A 19681-nucleotide genomic window follows, 5' to 3' on the forward strand; every position below is an offset into this window, starting at 1 on the left:
GAGTTTTGTGTTTGTTTTTGTCTTCATGGTCTGTTTACAGTGGATACATTTAGATTTTCTTTATCGTCACCAGCTACAGATATTATGTGTTTGATGTAGTTGTATGTCGAGTGTTATTGCATGTTTTTCTCATATTTGTGTGCATTTAATTTGGAAATTAGGCATGCACTGATCCAGCTATTTCCATTTCAGATATTATATTGTTATCTTCCCTTCTGGTATCTTCGGATACAGTTGCTACAGATACAGATCTAATTTAGTACCAGTGTTAGATTAATAAGCTGTGTTCCTCACTGTGATGAAGACACCGGGAGCCATTCTTTTAAATGTAGGCAACCTCAAGCTCAAACAGTTTTAAGAAGTTAATAAAATGAAGAATAAAAAAAAAGGGTTTTATTATTTGCACTAGTAGCTCAGTGTGAGAGTCTTTACTGTGTACTGGTGTTATTTATGGTTACTCTAGTTTCTGCTTTTCCTGCTCCCAGTCTCACTGTGACTGCATCTCCTTCACAAGTGTGTGTGGAGCTGGTTGGTGTCAGGTGAAGTGGAACAATAGCAATCAAGTTGACAGCAATATGTCATGTTGACTGTAAGTGCAATACAAGTTTCACAGCAAGAGTTAAACTGCACTTAATGAGAGTGAGAAGTTTACTGGGAAATCTTCATGTCTGAGGCTTTTCATAAGTCACATGACCACAGTTTGCTAAAGTCAGAAACTGTAGCAAACATGCAAAGAAAACTTTGAAATGACTTTAAATTGATGCACTACTGCTGACTCGTTCCAGGATAGAATTAAAAAGAATAGACTGGCTCCTTAGAACGGGCCAGTGAACTGATATCTAGTCCAGGTTTTTGAGTCAAGATCGGCTGGATATTCGATCCAAATATCGGATCGGTGCATCCCAACGTCAAACATCTAATTCCTGTGCATCAAATTAGGAACAAAGCATCTAAAAGTGTGTGTTCTTACTCACCAGTTGTGGAGTCTGTGAAGCAAACCGCAGCATCATGTTCTACGGTTCTTCTTCTGGGGCGAGTATGTCCCTGCCGTCCAAGAGCCGCTTGAAACGTCAGAGCAGGACCTTCACACAGGTACTCACACACAAACACTCGGCATTTACAAACATACTCACAGAAGAAAGCTTCAAAACGGAGGTCAAAATAACTGATTAAAACAAATAAAGTGAAATAATAGTGGTTGCTTATTTGATGTATCGTGAACACTTAGTGTCAGTTTAGCTTATATCCCAGCTGCATTCTCCTCCGATGTGTGAAAACTCTTCATCGTGAATTTCACTTTGCTTAGAGGTCTAAAAAAATACATGCATCAAATATGATTCAGTTGGCTTTAAAAGGTTAAAAAAGAAGGCGGCTGGCCTTCTGTTTATCATGTACACCATCATATCGGGTGAGGTGCTAAAAAAGGCCTGGTTCATTACCATCACTGGAGGTTAAGGCTAAAACCATTGTGAGACCTTGTCGCCAACCCATCATGTGACCTATTGAGGTCACCTGGGATGGTATTTCAAGACTACATCGCAGGGGGCTGATAGCTGGCGTTTTGGGCCACCACCTCTGCTCAGTGATGGTCGTTCACAGTGGACATAGCTGGACTCCTTTACTCCTCTTTCAAAACCATCTGTCTTTTCGGTCCAAAAGGTGAACAGTGGCATTCTCGAAGAAGGGTCCTCTGTTCTTTAGGTGCTGGTGTACAGCTGCACTTTAAGGACAAGTGCAAAGTTTAAGGTTTAAAGGATCTCGGTGGTGAAGTCGCAAACGTGCAAGGGATAAAAATGAAGCTTTGAATGGAGAGCAAAATCTAAGAGCACCATAAATGTTAATGAGAGGACGACCTTGTAGAGGGCAACCCCCAAATCTGTAAATACAGCCTGGTTTTCTCTGCTTCATCAGTCTCTGCTTTGTACTATATAACCGAGAAATGTCTAGAAATTCTCACCAACATGGAAGAAATACACTGCATAAACTTTTAGCACATGTAAAATAAACAACTACAGAGACTTTATGCAGCACAGTTGACTACTTAAATATCTTTATTATTTTGTATTAGGAGATATTTCAGCTCTCCATTAAAAATGGGTGTGCTTTATTTTGTGACTGTGCATGCTGGCTCACTGTCGTGACTTGGCGGGGCGCTTGATGGACCTGAGCCAAAGTCACTGTGTCACCTGTGCTTCTCTTGCTATGACAAGTCACACTGCCTGCCTTAAAAACGTGTGGTGAGCACATCTTCATCCAGTGTGCTGATGAGGATGTTTATTCCTGAGATAACATAAAGCCAAAGTCATACACGTGTGTTTTTTAATAGCTTGGATAAACATGCAGATCCTTTTAAGAAGAAACTGTACATAATGCCTGTCACTGGGTGGCCCTGCAGTACATTCACTGGTTTTGTGTGTTTGCCAGGTCCTGTACCGTACGTTAAGCTACAGAGACCGTGTTCCTACAGACACTGGAACAAACACCCGAGGGGACCGGCGCTCGACCACTGAGCCTCCGGAGCGGCCGGCTGACGACCCGGCTGAACTCTCCACTCAGAGCTCGGCCCCCGGCGTGTTGAAGATTTTCGGAGACGAAATCTGCGCCGGTGCCAACTACAAGAGCGTCCTGGCCACGCCACGCTCCAGCGCGCAGGAACTTGTGAAAGAGGCACTCGAGCGCTACTCGCTCAACAAGGATGCTGCCCACTCTTATGTCCTGTGTGATGTGATCGGACGTTTCGAGGGAGGGGGCGTGATCGGTGGGGGAGAAGGAGGAGGGTGGCGGACTGAATGCTTGCGAGCGCTGGGGGACAATGAAAAGCCGCTGTTGCTCCAAGAGCTGTGGAAACCCCGAGAAGGACACGCACGTAGGTTTGAGCTGCGCAGGAGAGCAGAGGTGGAGGAACTAAACGCTAAGGAGAAGGATACGATCACGGCTGGTGAGGAAACACACAAAGATGCACAGACACACACACCCACACAAGTAGTCAAGTACACACTCAGCAGCTGGTCTAATTCCCTTCCTTTCTTAACGTGTCAAACTCAGCAGAAAAGCACAGCTCGTTAGCTCCTCTGCAGTGTGTGTGTGTGTGTGTGCGCGTTCACGAGTGCAAGCGAGGGAAGATGCAGAATAAAACCTTTTGTCATAGTTATTATCCTGATGAAGATATTGTGCCTGCATATGTTTATACGGAGGTGCTGCGAGGAGGAGGTATGTAATTTAGGTTTCTATCAGAGGCACAAACTCCTGTGCTTTTTACACAAACACACACACACAGCGCAGTGTGCAGGTGAGATGCTGGACAGCTGGTCGATTGATTGAGTGAAAGCTGAAGCCTTCAAAACCGGAGGTGTGGATGGGTGTAGGCACTCTGGTGTTTTGTAATGATGACACATTTGTACTACAGTGAAACGGTATCACTTCCTATTAAAGTACCTGCACGATGCTGTGCACACCTGGGCGAGATTCTCTCTGTTCAGTAGATTCAGGAAGCTCAGGTAAACAGCAGTTATGACTTTATATCTGCAATGCAGCACTATGAACGCTGATCCACACTGAGCTGTGTACCGTTGTTGAAACCATGATGTGACCTTTTATGCGTAATTGGTTTACTGATTGATGAAAAGTTTGCCATTTACACACTCACACGCAGCAACTGTGGGTTTTTTTGGTAGAGATGGAGCGAGTATTTTCAGCCTCACTGTCACACATAGCTGCAACACATTTCTCATGAAGCATGCCAGGGTTTACTGGTTGCTATGTCAACTTACGTGCTGGCCAGAGAGTCGCTTAGTAATCTGCATGAGGCTTGTTTATGGAGGGATGTATTACCAAAGATTAAATAGCCCATAACATTTTCTAAATGTAGGCTCTCGTGAGGAAAAAAATGGATAGTGGCAAACTATCCAACTCAGAACAACAGTCACCTCGAGGCACTTTATATTGTAAGGTAAAGACCCAGCATTATTAGAAAAGAATATCCCAACAATCACTGTGGGGAAGCACTAGGTGACAGTGGGAAGGAAGAACCCCTTTTAACAGGAAGATATCTGGAGCAGAACCAGGGAGGGACAATCTGCTGTTTCTGGTTGAAGGTGAAGGAAACGAGGAGTGTTTTAGGGTGTTTTCACACCTATAGCTCATTTACTCTGGTCCAAATCAGTTGATGGGTTTGTAAGCTTGTAGCTTGTAGTTTGTTTTCACACACAAAAAAATCCAAGTCAACTCCAAGCAAACCATGTGAAAGTATTCAATCTGCTTATTGGTCACATGGGTCTGGGGTGGAGCAACAAAAGTATATACAAGAAGAATGTCCTATGTTCATTTAGCTACTAATTGTTAGCCGTACAGCCCCTTACACATCTGCAGTACCTTGACATATCCCTACGTACTCCTGGTACTTGGGTTGGGTGGAGGTCTGATCACGTTCACACCATAAACGAACCGTTCTGGAGTTTGTTTAGAACCACACCAAGACCGCCTTCTCCAAAGGGTCTCATGTGGTTGTTTTGATCTGCACCCGAGTGTGATCGCACCAAGAGGGAACATGAAACAGAGTGTTCAGTCTGTCTAATTTAAATTAACTAAACCCTGAAGATGTGAAAACACGCTTAAATTCAGTTCAGGGATCCTAACATTTGCTGTTCCGTCCTGTTCAGGAACTATTTTTGTCATTAATAATTTAAATGTCCAATGTTGGGCATATTTCAGAGCATTTTGGTAGTGCTGGCATCTTTGGTAGTTTAAAAAAACAGATGCGACAAGTATTATGAACAAGATTTACAAAGTAGACTTAATTTTTATTCAGTAAGACTAAAAATGAGTCACTTAGCTCATAAACTCATAAACAGGAAAGTGTTTAGAGAAGTTAAGACAGAACAGTTTTCCCACTGATATTATAGTCCTATGTCCATGTTTCATTGTGTCTGTGAGCCAGGCACATTATAAAAGGCTGACTGTCTGTATGTTAGCCCTGCGACAGATTGGCACACTATGATAGGATAGGCTCCAGCCCCTACAACCCTAAACTGAATAAGTGGAAGAGAATGGATGGATGCATGTTTTGAACCTGGACATTAAGAGCAAGCAGAGAAACTAACTAGCTTTCTAAAAAACCTATTTGGACACAAAGTTAGCAAACTCATCCTATAATCCAATTTGTCTGGTTAATCTATACAGTAGATAATTTTATGCCCTGGTGACCATTGTTTTATTTAGATAACGATTTAAAATGACTCCCCAAATATGTGCCTAGAGGGAAGACGGCTGCCTAGTGTTGAGACTTACTTCTAGAAAAGGCTTTAAAGGGATTTCAGAATGGCATGTTGTGCCTGTCTCTGGTACTGTTGGATAATTGTTTTGGTTAGTAGAGGGACGGTATTTGTGCAGACAGCAGCATAAGATCTTTAAAGCATAAGGTTGGTGGGAATTTTTTTATTTTAATTCTAAGAATTTTAATTTTAATTAAAAACCTGAGCAAACTTTTCTGAAAGGTTAGTTTATGTGGTTGATGAGAAAAATTATTGTGCTAATAGAAGTAAACTGCAATAGTCACAGACGTATCACGGTGTACGTGGAAGTTAAAGGGCGTGATTACATCTGTGTACTGGGATAAGGGGACTATAGTCTGTCCCTCACTATATAATTTCTCCATTGTCATAATGTTTTCCACTTTGTTTTGTAGGATTTTAACCAGTGAAAACTCTTTATCCCATCAAATGAAAAGCATTATATGTTCTTAGCCTTAAATGTTCTACCTGCCACGCCACTGAGGTAATCTGCAGACATGACATTTCTCTTCTGCAGCATCATCCACATGAATGGGTTTAAAGCAATGATGGCACTGGTTTAAAGGGGGATTCTTACTGTCAATGTGTTCATATAACCAACAGTGAGGTTGTGGTTGGTGACTGTACTGGCCTCAGTTCATTATATAAAAACAGTAACAGCTGAATGATAATTTTGTAAACAGTTATTTTTCACATCTTTCTTTTCATTGGCTAGTCACAGACATGACTTCTTCTTTGTAACTGTGCTTTTGACATTGAAGCTAATACTTTGAGTATATCGTTTAATAATCTGCCAGTTGAGGACCTGAGGCATTTGTTTCTCAAATTAGACTCTCTCATCTACTTGTCCTTTTGCTCAGTTGTTAACAGGGACCTCCCGGTTCGCTGTCTGTTCCGCTTAGAGCTAATTTGAGCTGTGCTGTCAAATGAGTGTTACAGTTTTTGTAAAAGCAAAACCAAATAACTTTTTGCTGATGCATCAAACACTGAACTAACCACATTTATCGCTCTTTTAATCAGCATGGTTAACATGATCTGTGAGCATTTTAAACTTAAATCTGGTAACACAGTGTGGGGCTGGAAATATAGACTGTACATAGGCTTGGGAAGCCCTATTTTGAATCCTCAGAGTTAGCACGTCATGTTGTTTTGGAGATACAGATACAGATATCAGCAAATATCAGCAAATTAGTGTTAAGCAGCATGATAATAGCATACTAGAAATTAACTCACCAACAGTGGAGCAGAGACTTGATGAGCACTGGCTCTCATGATGCAGTTGTTGTTTTTTTTGTCTTTCCCATAAAGTTTGAAAAGACAAACACAGCGGAGAGGTCTGATTGGGTCACTGGAATTGGCAGAGGTGATGCTCAGCACACGTAGTTCGGCTACACCTCCTTTTGTTGGCCAATCAAAAATCTGATTAAAAAAAATAAAAAGTTTAATCTCATTAAAGGCATTTCTGATCATTTAACGTTAAAGGTTAAATAAGAACAGCACTATTAGCTTTAAAAATGTTTAGTTAAAAACTCACAGAGCATTTGTAGTTGACCTAAAACATTTCAGCTGTAGTGTTTCCACTATACTGAGTTTTGGGAGGAGCAAATAGTCCACCGCACCTCCCACACCACCACCACTGCCGGACACCACCTTGTCTTTCTGTTTTCCCTGTTTACTCTGTTTTCTCTGGGCAGCAGTCGTGGAAACAGTAGCGTAGAGACTGACGCAAATAAAATTCACTACAGTGTTTGCTGTAAAGGAAGGTTAGATCAGCCAGTGCCACAGTGAGGCGCAGGGATTTTTATTTTGTTTCGGGATAAAGTGAACGCTCTGTGGCAAACACACACATTAGACTTTGTCTTTGGTTAAAATGAACAATTTATTGTTGGATTTGGCATTTTACAGGAGTTGTAAACAAATGAAGTACAAATTATCACCAGTGTTATTCTTTAATTAATTCTTCAGTGTTTTTGAGACATTTTTAGCTCTATATGGAAAAACGCAGCTTAATTCCCCTTTATATAGTGTCTGAGAGCAGCTTTATCAACTAACATATTAATGCACATGTTCATTTTCACACTAACCTTTTCTCAGTGGTGCTATAATGCTAACAGAATTCACAGCCCGAAGTCTTTTTTGTCTCTGTCTTTCACTCGTCTCTCTGTGTGTGAGGTGCATGCCCATGTGTGAAACTTCTCACACACACTTTTTGAAAACGAGATTGCACTTTAAAGGTACTCCAGGATTTTCAACGTGTACTTAGCACATCACGGCCAAATTATTTCACTTATCATTAGATGCGTAATAGCTGTAAAACCAGCTATAAATGTGTTACAAAGGTCTCGTGGCCTGGTTCAACTTCCCATGATACGCTACCACACCGTCCGCTTCATCCACTGCCTCCACCTATCATTATCTTTCTGATAGATTTTAAGTTTCCAGCAACTCAGTGCATGAGCTTCAGAAACAGTGCTGGTGAATTAGCCGAGCTTTGTGATGAAATATGGTTTACTGAGCTTCTCTTTAACACAGGCTTTGTGTTGGTGTAAGCCACATATGTATAAATAAATGATAAATGAAGATATTTGATCGGGCTGCACAGTTATGAACAAAATGACTGTCACGATTATTTCGATCATTATTGAGATCGTGATTATTTTCCAAGCTTATTTAACATTTCTCCTTTTTATTCAAATAAATTCAGTTTATCTCTTTACACTAAAACCTTAACACTAAATAAAGTCAGCAGGAGCGCTGCTTTCACTTTTACATTGTGCTTCATTCCTATTAATTAAAATAAGGTGTTTATTTACCTGACCTAAGTGCATCTCTGTGAAGCAAAATATAGTTCTTCACTCAGTTCAGGTTACCTGCATGATGGACGTGAATAAAACTTGTAGCAAAGTACTCGACAGGGGTGAAAGCCGTCTGTATTTCACCTGTGATGTTTTGCCACGGTATCTTGTATCTTTTGCGTTCACTACTCTTTGCATATAATTTATTTTCAGTTGCCATCACTGAATAAAATAGAATAGAATTCAACTTTATTGTCATTGCACATGTCACAAGTGCAAGGCAACGAAATGCGGTTTGGATCCATCCAGAAAGTGCTTTAGACATAATATAGATATATTACAAAATACATATTAGCAAGAATATAGATATATTACAGAATGGGTCTATTATATGTATGAGGGTACAAAAATATGGGTCTATTATGGGTATGTTACAATGTACGCGATATGAAAGTATGTTATGAATATGCTATAACTATATGTACAGGCTATGAACAGGATATAAATATGAACATTATACAGAAATGTGAACTATAAAAACTATGCAGAAATATGAAATATGAACTATGCAAGTTATAAACAGTTGTAGAATTATAATTACTGTATTGTACAGAATGACTGACTCCCCCTAATTTCTAAGTATTTCCAAACGAGGTGTCTATTTTTTAGGGAGTGCTTGATTTTCTTTTACTTAGCATTTTAATAGGCGGCACATTTTCAGTATCATTCAGTCATGTTCATTTAACTGTGGGAAGTGATCAAGATTAAGATGAGTAATAATATTTCCTGATAATTAGTAATGCACTCATGATGCCTATGCTAGCTAGCCGCTTCGCTCTGTGTGCTTTTTTAAAAAAATTTCAATCCACTCATGATGTAAGTAATCATGTCTTGGCTAGAGTTTGTTTCTACCAATGAACAGTTAACAGCAGTTGTTTGCAGGCTGTGAAAACAGGGATGATTATGTTCATGCAGTGAGCAACAAGTTTTCTCTTTATTCCCCACTAAAAATTAAAAGTACCGTATCCAGGGTGCACCTTGCATCTTGTGCTCTCTAACTGGGATATCCTCCAGCATCTAGTGACCCTGAATTGGCTCATAAGGAAAATGGATGGTTAAAGAATATGCTAAAAACTCAAGTGTAACCCTGATGGTGGATGTGGAGGAATTGTTAAACCCCAATTATCATCCATCAGTGGTATACTTGATGCCATTTTTACTGGTTTTCCTCCCCTTCAGAGCCAGCAGCAGGCATCCAATTTGATATCACTGCACAGCATCTAAACAGATCAAATTTAAAGATTGAAACACGCTAAGTTTCTAATGGAAAGTGCAGCTAATTTGTCAGTGATGTGTTAGAGTAAAAAAAATCCTGTGCCTCACACCTTTAACTGTGTATCTCTCTCTCTACTAACGGCTGATGTTTCTCACTTAAAGCACAACAGACTCACTTTGCTCCACAGTGCATGTATTGTGTCTTGTGTTGTGCGGATGGCGTGTGTGTTTGGGGGTTGTTTTTTGTCCTTGGTGTGGGGGTGTTTTCTCACCTTACCCCCCTTCCTAACCCCTCCCACCCTGCTGTAGGGCCCAAAACCCCACAATTCCTGGTGGCTCTAATGGGTCGGTCTGGGCTGGGCAAACACAGGAGCTCCCCCCTGCGGTGTGGTCGAGTGGTACAGTCCAGCTCTAAAGGTGGGGACTGGCCTCAGGTAGGGTGGCTGTCAGTCATTGCCATGAAGACCACCTCTACCTGCGTTGTCACCAGTGCCACCCCCATTGCCAGTGATTTTCTCGTGTGTGGGTAAATCTGTGTGAGCCATTGCATGGCCTCAAACGTCCTCAAACTCGAGCCACGACGAGCTCAGTTCACCTTTCATCTGGTTCACTGTTGTCAGCTACATGTGCTGCTCCATCCAGCACCATTAACTTCATCTGACTTTGACTGTCTCACTCCTGCCTGGATTTGTTTTGTTGGTTTTCACTCAGCTCACACATGACGTATGCATTTGTGTTACTGAAGTCTGAGAAAATGCTTCAACCAGACCTACTCAGTTTCCCCATCTGTCAAACATACATGTTAAGAAAGTAGATACCAGGTTTAAGCACACTTTCTCCCTTTTCTCTTCCATTCTTTGCCTCTCCTTGCTCCTCTTTATTATTCTCCACCTGTTCTCCCTCTTGTCCTTCTCTCTCCCTACGTGTTCTCTGGCTTGCTGTTCATCGTAGATATTAATGCCCAGGCTCGTAAGCTCCAGAGGAACAGGGCGAAGGGGACGCTGACCCTGCCCCGATCCAGCAACTCATCCTTCTGTCGCAGCCTCAGCGAGACTAGCCTCAACCAGGTGGGGCCTCCTGCTGAAGATGATTGATTGTTAGTATTTACTGAACTGCTTATGAAGTGCATTCAATCTTAAACGTGTGCATGCACATCCGTCTGCAGCTGGGATTGGGAGAGGAGCCCAAGCGTTATTACTCCACCCTGCCAGGACCACTGAGAGGCCGAGAACGCGAGGGGACCTCCAGCAGCCGGAGAAAAGAGGAGAGCAGTCAGGGAGGAGGAGGAGGAGGGGTGAAGCACTCTCTGTACCAGTCCCCTCATCTTCTGCTGCTTCAGGGATTCAATCGGCAGGTGAGGGTACTCACAAAAATCAGACCTCTAGTGTGTCTGATTTTTGTGACCTTTTTTGCTTTCTGTGTTGCAGGACTGCCTGGTGTATCTGCTGAACAGAGAGCAGCACACGGTCGGTCAGGAGACTCCATCAGCTCGTCCCAACATCTGCCTCTTCTCCCCCGACATCCTGCCGCTCCACTGCCGCTTACGCCGAGTCCCCGCGCCCCGTCGCCACGCCAGCAACAACAACAAAGGAGAAGAGCAGGGGGAGAGTCAACGATTCTGCGTTGCAGTCGAGGCCGTGCTCAACGCCACAGTCCTGGTGAACTTTTCCCGCTGCGAGCGCTCCACCACGCTGCGGCACGGTGACCTCCTTTCCTTCGGGGCACATTACATCTTTCTGTACAAGGACCCCACAGGTTCTAAGCCACTACCCGCGCAGACCTTGGCACGCCTTCGCACGCTGGGTCAGCTTTACGATGCAGGGGCGGAGGAGGGAGAGGGCGGGGCTCAGACTTGTAAGATGTGCGGCTCCGTGCTGAAAGAGAGAGCAGCGCAGGTGTCGAGCACCCCGGCGGTCAGACGCGGTTTCAAACCTCACCTGGTGAAACCCCGCAGCGTGGGGACGTCAACAGGAGGGCCAGTTACTGTGTCAGGGGGTGATGGAGGAGGAAGAGGAGCTGGAGGAGGTCAGAAAAGGAGGCTGCAGCTGGAGTTTGACCAGGCTCATGAAGACCAGCTGCTAAACAGGATCGTGTCTCTCATAGAACCTGGAGGTCAGCAGCCTGGCTTACTGTAATATAAAGATTATCAAAGACATCAACTGAACCTTTTTTTTTATCTGAGGTCCAGTTAAAATGATTTTCTAGCAAAAGTACCAAATTGTATTTTGTGGTTCTTTATCCACAATATGTTATATGAGACTTTTGCTGCCCAGTGATGGAAAACATTTCAGTTCAAGCTCAAAAACGTGGAGAAACTTAATTTGAATACTAATAAATTCTCAGTAGATGAACTCAGGCAGATTATTACATTACCGCCTTATTTGTGGGAGGACAAGGAGAGTATTTCATCAGCAGTTTTCGTCCTTGTCCTGCTGCATACAGATCATTAACAGTGTCAATGCAAACATAAAAGTTTAAGACTTGAACAGCAGCTTCTGGTTTTACGATTCCTGACCACGTTACTCTTCATATGCCTTCCAGCTGAAATTAGCTTCATTGAAGCCTCTAAATTATTCAGTGTGTTTTCAATAAGTCGACCTGTGTCCTCTGCTCAGGAGATGACCACAAGCTGACACCTGCCTACCTGCTGTGCATGTGCATACAGCACTCTGCATCGACATTCCCACCTGGAAGTTTCGGAAAACTGCTGCTCAAGATCGTCCGGCGAATCCAGAGCATAGCATGGGTCAGTTTCAGCTTGTTACTGTGTCTGTGTCTCTCTGTGGTCCCTCTGGCCTCGTGTGGAGAGGAACTGGTCAGCCATGTCAGGTCAGGTGAATCGTTAAACAGGCTGCCGTATCACGTTTTATACTGTGTTACACTCCAGCCGTGCACAGTCGTCTGTTTTAACTAAACCCCTGCTATGCTTGTTATTTGGCTTTCACATAAAAAAACCTAAAGCAGAAGATTTTCACCCCCTGAGCTTTACTTTAGGCAAATACTCATTTTACCCCTCCAGACACTTCTTCGGTAGTTATTCCTAAAGGGATCAAATTTACCTTCATCTCCTCTACACTTGTTTCCCAAACAAGTCCACTTTATCCAGCATTGCATAAAGATTTGATGCCACCTTATCTGATATTTTAATACCTTACTGTGAATATTTTGTGACCTTTTTTTCCTGCACTTTGCAATAAAATGTAGGAAATTGTCCCACTGCGGTGAGAACAGCTCCCTGATGTGTCTCATCTTATGAGTTTAGTCAGTTAGTTGTTGGACTAAAGCCACAGTCATTAAAAGAACAGTACTTCAGAGTGAAACAATGTTTCCTGAAGGTTTATGTTATATTGAAAGTGTGAAATTTATAGAGCTGTGGAGTTGCTTCAAGTGAGGTGGCCAACTGCTGCAATTACACACTGGAGGAAGCCCCAAATATGTATTCAGTTTATGGCTGTTGGTTAAAAGGAAGGTGTGGTTTATTTCTCCCTTTTTTTGTTTAATTAGTTTTGTTTTGTTTTTTTTTCAATTATAATTAGGGTGATTTTATATTCAGGACAGTGGAGCGTGAGGTAATTCTCAACATGTGTCACTATGGGTTTGTAAATGATAGTGGTGCTACTTCTTACTGTAGGTTAGTAAAAGCGTCATGAAGTGTGCTTCTCCTACGCACGCTTTAAAAGTTTAATGAGCCCTTAATTGTTCTGTGTGTGTGTGTGTGTGTGTGTGTGTGTGTGTGTGTGTGTGTGTGTGTGTGTGTGTGTGTGTGTGTGTGTGTGTGTGTGTGTGTGTGCGTGTACGCCCTGCAGGAGAAGACAAAGGAGCTGGCGCAGAAGCAAGCTCAGCAGTAAGTATCAATTTCCAGCTCGTGTTAAAAAATAGGAAGCTGACGGTCTCATGTGCATTTTATTTTGTGTGGCTGCCTTGAGCCCTGACCTTTTATAGAGCATTGTTTTGAACTTACCAGAGACTTGGGACTCACTTATCATTCAAGACCTCCCAGAATATTTTTCTACTATGAATATATATAAACATATCCATCAAACACTCTCTTATGATCAGAAAGTACAGAAAAATTCATCATTGGCAGGGATTACGTTAACAGAGTTCTCTGTCATTAAAAGATCTTTTAACCTGCTACAAACTAGTAAGACGTCGACTGTGCTCGTGTGAGAATAGCACACTTCATAGTCTGGGAGCAATTGGTCGTCCTTTTTCTTGCCTCTTGCACGTTCTAGTCAGGCAGCTCCCTCACCTAAACCACACTGTGTTATTGTGCATAGTGAGAATGCATCTGAAGCAAACTATCTTCTGCTGTGTGCTGAATGTGAAAATGTCCGATTGGTGGCTAAGTCCTGACCCGACTGTCCAGAGGTCACGTGTGAAAGCAGTTCATGTAGGAATGTGCATGGTGTCGAGAAGCCTACCTGACTGTGTGTAACTTGTCTCTGCACGTCCAAGTAGCCAGGACCCGGCCTCGCTGTCTCTGCTCAGCATCTCAGACCTGGTCCCAGACCTGCAGACCATTTTCTTCTGGATGTCCAACTCTATCGAGATCCTCTACTTCATACAGCAAAGAGCACCAGCATACACACACAGCATAGAGACACTGCAAGGTACGCACACACATACGCAAAGTCAGAATGATGAGTGTGGAAACAACTTGGAGTCATTACTCACACTGACATACAGTAGATACTGACACAGCTACAGCCCTCCCTCTCTCTCTCCCTGTATATATCTTAAATGTGACTCCGTCTCCATCATCTGTGTCTAGGGTCAAAGGAGTCGTTGCTATCAGCGACCATATCAGCCAATGAGGAGGCTATGACAATCTTGGAAGAAGTAATCATGTACACTTTCCAGCAGTGTGTCTACTATATCACCAAGGTAATCTGTCAACACAGCAGCGATGCTATCTTCTAAATGACTAAGAAGGTTTTTGTTGTGTTTTTTAAATTGCACCGGATGAATAATAACACACCTTCGTGGGCACAAAGAATGCCCGGATGGTGTGAACTATTCTGTAATTCCGATCACCTTCATCATAATGTATTTCTGTTTTCGTGTGTTTGTGTCCAGGCTCTTTATGTGGTGTTACCGGGTCTGTTGGACTGTAATCCATTTCCAGTCGACAGCTCTGAGCCCTGCTGGAAAGGAGGCGTGGGGTTTCCTGAACCTGTGCGAAGGGTCTTGCAGGTAGGGATGTGCATAGCTTTGTATAAGTTCGGGTTTTCAAGGTCATGAGAAGTTAATTTATTAAAACGTTAAGACACCAGTGATATCTTTGTTTTCAGAGTATTTGCACATATTAAAATTATTTTTATAAAAGATGCTTGTCATGCACATTTTAGGGCTACTACCCTGCTTGGATTGCCAACATATATAGATTTAAAGGCATACAACTGAGGACAATGACAGAATTTTTAATTTCGTGTCTCTACACCACCACAGTCTATTTTAAGTCAGGCAGTCAATATATGTGCAGACTTTGAGCTTTAATTCAGGGGTCGTAAATAGCATCCGGTCCAAAGCCAGAACTATTGCATTAAGTGTTCAGGAATTACAAACATTTTTATTCAAAAGTCTGGAAGTCTTGAACCCGTGGACATCATCACATGATGATTTCCTCTCTCTGAGATGCTCTGCCAGGCCTTTCTGTCTTCCTCCATACTTTTCTCTTCTCATCATTCTTGTGCAAATAAATCTTGGTTTCATCTGTCCAAAGAATGATGTTATCAGGCAAAGGCTTTTTGGCTTTCCTTTTCTTGAGTGTAACCAGTAATTTTTACCTTGTAGTAATCGCTCTGTATTTCTATTGCTAAAGACAAATTTTGATGGTAGACCTTGACAATAATACACCTACCTCCTAGAGAGTGTTTCTGATTTGGTTGGATGTTGTGAAATTGTTTTTGTTAACCACGGAAAGAATTCTGTGATCATCCACTTTAATTGTCTTCAGTCATTTTCAGTTGGCCAAGTCATTCCTTCCTTTTAATAATTCCCCAGACTGTTGATTTTAACACTACCAAAGTTTTTGATATCTCTCTGAAAGGTTTATGTAGATTTATCAGGTTAAAGATGTCCTCCTTCTTTTGCGTTAACAACTCTTTGTACCTCATATTAAAAAATGCAACTTCAACACATGGAATCGAAACTAGATCTTGAGAGAAGAGCCCTCACCTGGCTGTATAAAACTGTATAAAATGACTGTAACCCCTAAACAGATAAGGAAATACTTAATACTTATTTAACCCTTTCTGAAAGCCTACACAATCCTATAATGATTGTAGGATTTAAAATCTATTGTGGTAGATTTTATGCATCATTGTCCAAATACTTATGAACCTAACTGTAGCTGCTTAGGTATACTGACGTATAGGAATAGAAGCTACAGCAAAGACTATGAAATCTATGGGTGTGTATGTGTGTGTGCAGGTCTTTCAGAGTGCGCAGGAGCTTCTGCAAGGCTACCAGGTTCACCCAGAGATCCAGGCTCAAATGTTTGCTTACCTCTTCTTCTTCTCCAACGTGTCACTGTTTAACCAACTGATGGACAAAGGTATAGAAAAAGCATACACACACACACACACACACTCTCTCTCTCTTTTGCATTTGCATTAGACCCTCCGGGTTCGTACAGTTGTGAAAGTATATGAGAGACACAGTGAACTAAACTGTGTCCTTGTGTCCTTGTCAGCATTTTGACAGGGGACTAACCCAGATTTGTCCTCAGTGCCCTTCTCCTATCTGCATTCTGTTTCTCCCCCTCCTCTTCCTCCTCCCCCACCTCCATCTTGCCTTCCTTCTTTCCATCTGGCCATCAGGGGGTGAGACAAAGAAGAGTGGAGATGGGATTGGGTGGAGGCGAGAGAGAGCAGATAGAGCAGGGGAGGAGTGAAAAAGGGCGGAGTGAAGGGTAAAGGGCTGGAAGGTCGTTCGGTTGTTATGATGACTTTGCTAATAGGCTCTTACCTTTCTTTAAAAATAACAACAACAAAAACAGAAAAAAACAGTAATTTACTGCCAGCTGTGTCTGCATGTCAAGCCAGCTCCCCTCGCCCTCTCTTTATATCGTTTGTCTTACACACACGGACACATACACACACACTCAGATACATGCCATATGTCTTCATTAGCTCGTAGAGACAGGACAGATCACATGTCTGGCAAAGGCAGAAGGAGAAATACCTTTAATACATGCAGGGGCTACACCGTCCCCCATCTCATCTCCACCTCCCTCTCTGCCTTGCTGTCTGGCTTTCTCTCTGCCTCGCTCCCATTTTTGTCGCTCATTGATATTTCTCTGCTGATGGTGTCCATGGTAACAGAGAAGTGAGTTTGTAGCAGGTAACGCTGACGTTCGCACTGGGTGCTCCGCAACCCACTCACACACACATGCACACTTGTTCACATTCAGCATTCAAAAACCCTACACTCACATTGCTCAATCATACAGCCGAGGAAAGATGAACGGCGTGGCGGAGATGTTCGTTGTGCTGTAGGGAAAACTTGCTAACAAATTATAATAAATGCTGTTTGGATGGTTTGATTTTGGGGTATACACGGCATTATCACACCTTTTGCCGAGAGGTTAAGAGATGTCTGGTCAGTTTGCGATGCCTCTCATATAGATTACTGTATGCCTAGACATAAGCCTATTACAGCGGAGGGTGTGTGCGTGCATCCAAAACATATGGCAGAAGTTATGTGTGTGTGCGCGCAGTCAGCAGATAATGCTGCCAGTTCATTGTCTGCCTGAAGCTTCCTGTCATGTGCTGCTTGTAGTGATTTTGGGGGGAGACGTTCAGTTTAGGACTGTGTGTCTGTGTGTGTCCTAAAAAAGGAATTTAGGAATCCAGATCATTCCCTTGACTTTAATGTCCTTAAAAGCAAAAGTTAGACATGTTTGGTAGAAACAGAGACTGTATATTAAGGATGGAAGTATCGGTGATGTGGCTTTGAAGTGCTGTTTTAAAACTAGACTTGCTGTGATACTAGATGCCATGAGGGGGGATTTTACAGAGAAGGCAAAAACACTGCACTCTTCTATAGCAGACACGCCCAAGCCACACTCTGCTTTATCTTTGATTGTACTCAACATCTACTGTAATGTACAAAATAAAGATCACTTTGTATTAAATAAGTAGCGATTGAGCCCATAAACTTATCAGGAAAGTGTTTACTCAGAAAAAGTGAGCCGTGGGTCATTTTACAGTCTGACTTATTTTCATAACCAGACCAGTCTCCCCCTGGGATCTACACCCACCCAGGCATCCCGTGGCAGCTTTTTTTTTTTTGACACTGTAATTTTTATTGATAGTTTTGTCACAGTTTAAACATAGACATGTTTTGCATTACAGGAGAAATAACCATGCAAGCACACAGTCAAAACAAAACAGTACTAAAGCGAACAAAAGGTGTGGGTGCCAATTCTAATCAACTACCGTATGCATGCCTGCCTTTGCTCAGCAGCATACATACTCCAGCTTATATATGTACTTTTATACAGGCATGCATCAATAGATATACAGAGTCATAGACCTTAAATGTTTTGTTCGTTCATTAATTTTCCTTGGTGCCATACAATGTCCACTTCTCCCACTTAGCAACGAAAATATCTTCCTTTAATCTGAGAATGTAAGTCATTTTTTCCATTGCATAGATTTCTCCAACAATATTTAACCAGTCTTTTGATGAAGGCGGATCCAGTTTGTACCAGTTTCTTGTTATAGCTTTCTTTGCAGCTATCAATAGGATTTTTGTCAAATACAAGTCGTCGTACAGAACATACTCTCTAATATTCCCAAGATATACAGTTTTAAAATTGTGTGGTAATTGGTAGCCCAAGATATTGCCTATTACAAGACTCACGTTCTTCCAAAAATTATGCAGTTTCAGGCACTCCCAAAACACGTGCGTATGATGTGCTTCCATGTTACCACATCTTCTCCAGCATGGCAAACTGTCTTGAGTCTGTTTACTTTTGATTTTTGGTGTAATAAAGAATCGAGTAAGGTGTTTCCACCCAAATTCTCTCCAGCATCTTGAGTTAGTCGTTGTGTTCTGGGTTTCACACATATCTAACCATTCCTCAGTTGAGATATCAGTTTTTATTTCCTGCTCCCATTTCTTTTTTATGTATTCAGTTGATGTTGCCGTGTTCTCTCTTAGATTTTTATATAGTACAGAAATCTCCTTGAATTGGAGGCCCCTGTATGATTTAATTATACAATTCAGGATGCCATAAGACGTACGCGAACTTCGTATTTCCTTTGAAAAGTAGTCTCTGAGTTGCAGGTACCGGTAAAAATCGGTTTTCTCTAGACTATACCGATCTTTTAAATCTTGGAAACTCATCAAATGGCCATCTTTCATTACTGTACAAATCGCTGTTATTCCTTTTTGTTCCCACTTCCTGAATCCTGGGTCGTGAGCACTTAGTATATCACCAACAACATAGGCAGCCCAGTTTAACATCTTAACCTCCCTTTCCAACTTACTTTGTTTAACTAGGCCAAACCATATCTCTAGAGTGTGGGATGTTATAGGATCAAGGAAATGCTGTAAGGTTTTCTTAAGTTGCTCATTTCCAAGAAAAGTCTGGACTGGGACATCCCGTACTTTTATTTCAATATCTTTCCATTTAGCATTAAAGTTCTGATCACACCACTTTATCGCCGGTCTGGTTTGGGCCGCATGATAGTAATCTTTTAGATTAGGGAGTCCCACACCACCTTGCTTCCTAGATAGTTGTAATGTTGTGTATTTTATTCTAGGCCTTTTACCATTCCATACAAATCTAGAGATGAGCCTATCCCAGTCCTTGAATTTTTCCACTGGGATCTTAACTGGCAGAGATTGGAAAAGGTACAATAACCGTGGGAGGACACTCATTTTTATTGTTGTGATTCTTGCACTAAAGTCTAGTGTAAGAGTTGACCATCGGTTTAGATCGTGTTTAATCTGAGTGGTCAGCCTATCATAATTTGTTTTAAAAAGGTCACTCAATTGTTTAGTCACGGTTACACCCAAGTATTTCATTTGTTTTGCAGTCCAGTTCAGTCTAAACTTATTTTTAACCTCTTCAGATGGCAAATAGTTGAAAGCCAGTATCTGAGTTTTGGTCACATTAATTTTGTACCCCGAATGTTCAGCAAAGATATTAATTACATTAAACATTGGAATTAAAGTTTGGTTTGGATTTTCTAGGTAGAGTATGATATCATCTGCAAATAAGCTGATGATGTGGTCTTCCCCTTTAATACTTATTCCTCTCACCTCCTCACTTTGTCGGATGGCCTGTGCCAGGGGTTCAATATATAG

General features: G+C 42.0%; 1 protein-coding gene across 6 annotated transcripts in view; it reads left to right on the forward strand.

Moving 5' to 3' along the window:
* radil (Ras association and DIL domains) overlaps positions 1 to 19681 on the forward strand; it is a 36549-nt gene that overhangs the window by 2759 nt on the left and 14109 nt on the right. For 3 of the 6 annotated variants that reach the window (XM_004568319.3, XM_004568321.3, XM_014410856.3), the window contains exons 3-14: positions 978 to 1092; positions 2425 to 2938; positions 9668 to 9775; positions 10310 to 10425; positions 10524 to 10712; positions 10786 to 11470; positions 11974 to 12104; positions 13165 to 13202; positions 13817 to 13971; positions 14133 to 14245; positions 14438 to 14554; positions 15794 to 15917. In XM_004568319.3, the coding sequence (XP_004568376.1) occupies positions 1009 to 1092; positions 2425 to 2938; positions 9668 to 9775; positions 10310 to 10425; positions 10524 to 10712; positions 10786 to 11470; positions 11974 to 12104; positions 13165 to 13202; positions 13817 to 13971; positions 14133 to 14245; positions 14438 to 14554; positions 15794 to 15917 (2374 nt within the window). In that variant the 5' untranslated portion in view covers positions 978 to 1008. The remainder of the gene's footprint in view (positions 1 to 977; positions 1093 to 2424; positions 2939 to 9667; positions 9776 to 10309; positions 10426 to 10523; positions 10713 to 10785; positions 11471 to 11973; positions 12105 to 13164; positions 13203 to 13816; positions 13972 to 14132; positions 14246 to 14437; positions 14555 to 15793; positions 15918 to 19681) is intronic. The other 3 variants (XM_004568320.3, XM_004568322.3, XM_012923865.3) reach the window with 3 other exon arrangements.

The sequence above is a fragment of the Maylandia zebra genome, linkage group LG6 (genome assembly GCF_041146795.1).
Source record: "Maylandia zebra isolate NMK-2024a linkage group LG6, Mzebra_GT3a, whole genome shotgun sequence".
NCBI classification, from domain to species: Eukaryota; Metazoa; Chordata; class Actinopteri; order Cichliformes; family Cichlidae; genus Maylandia; species Maylandia zebra.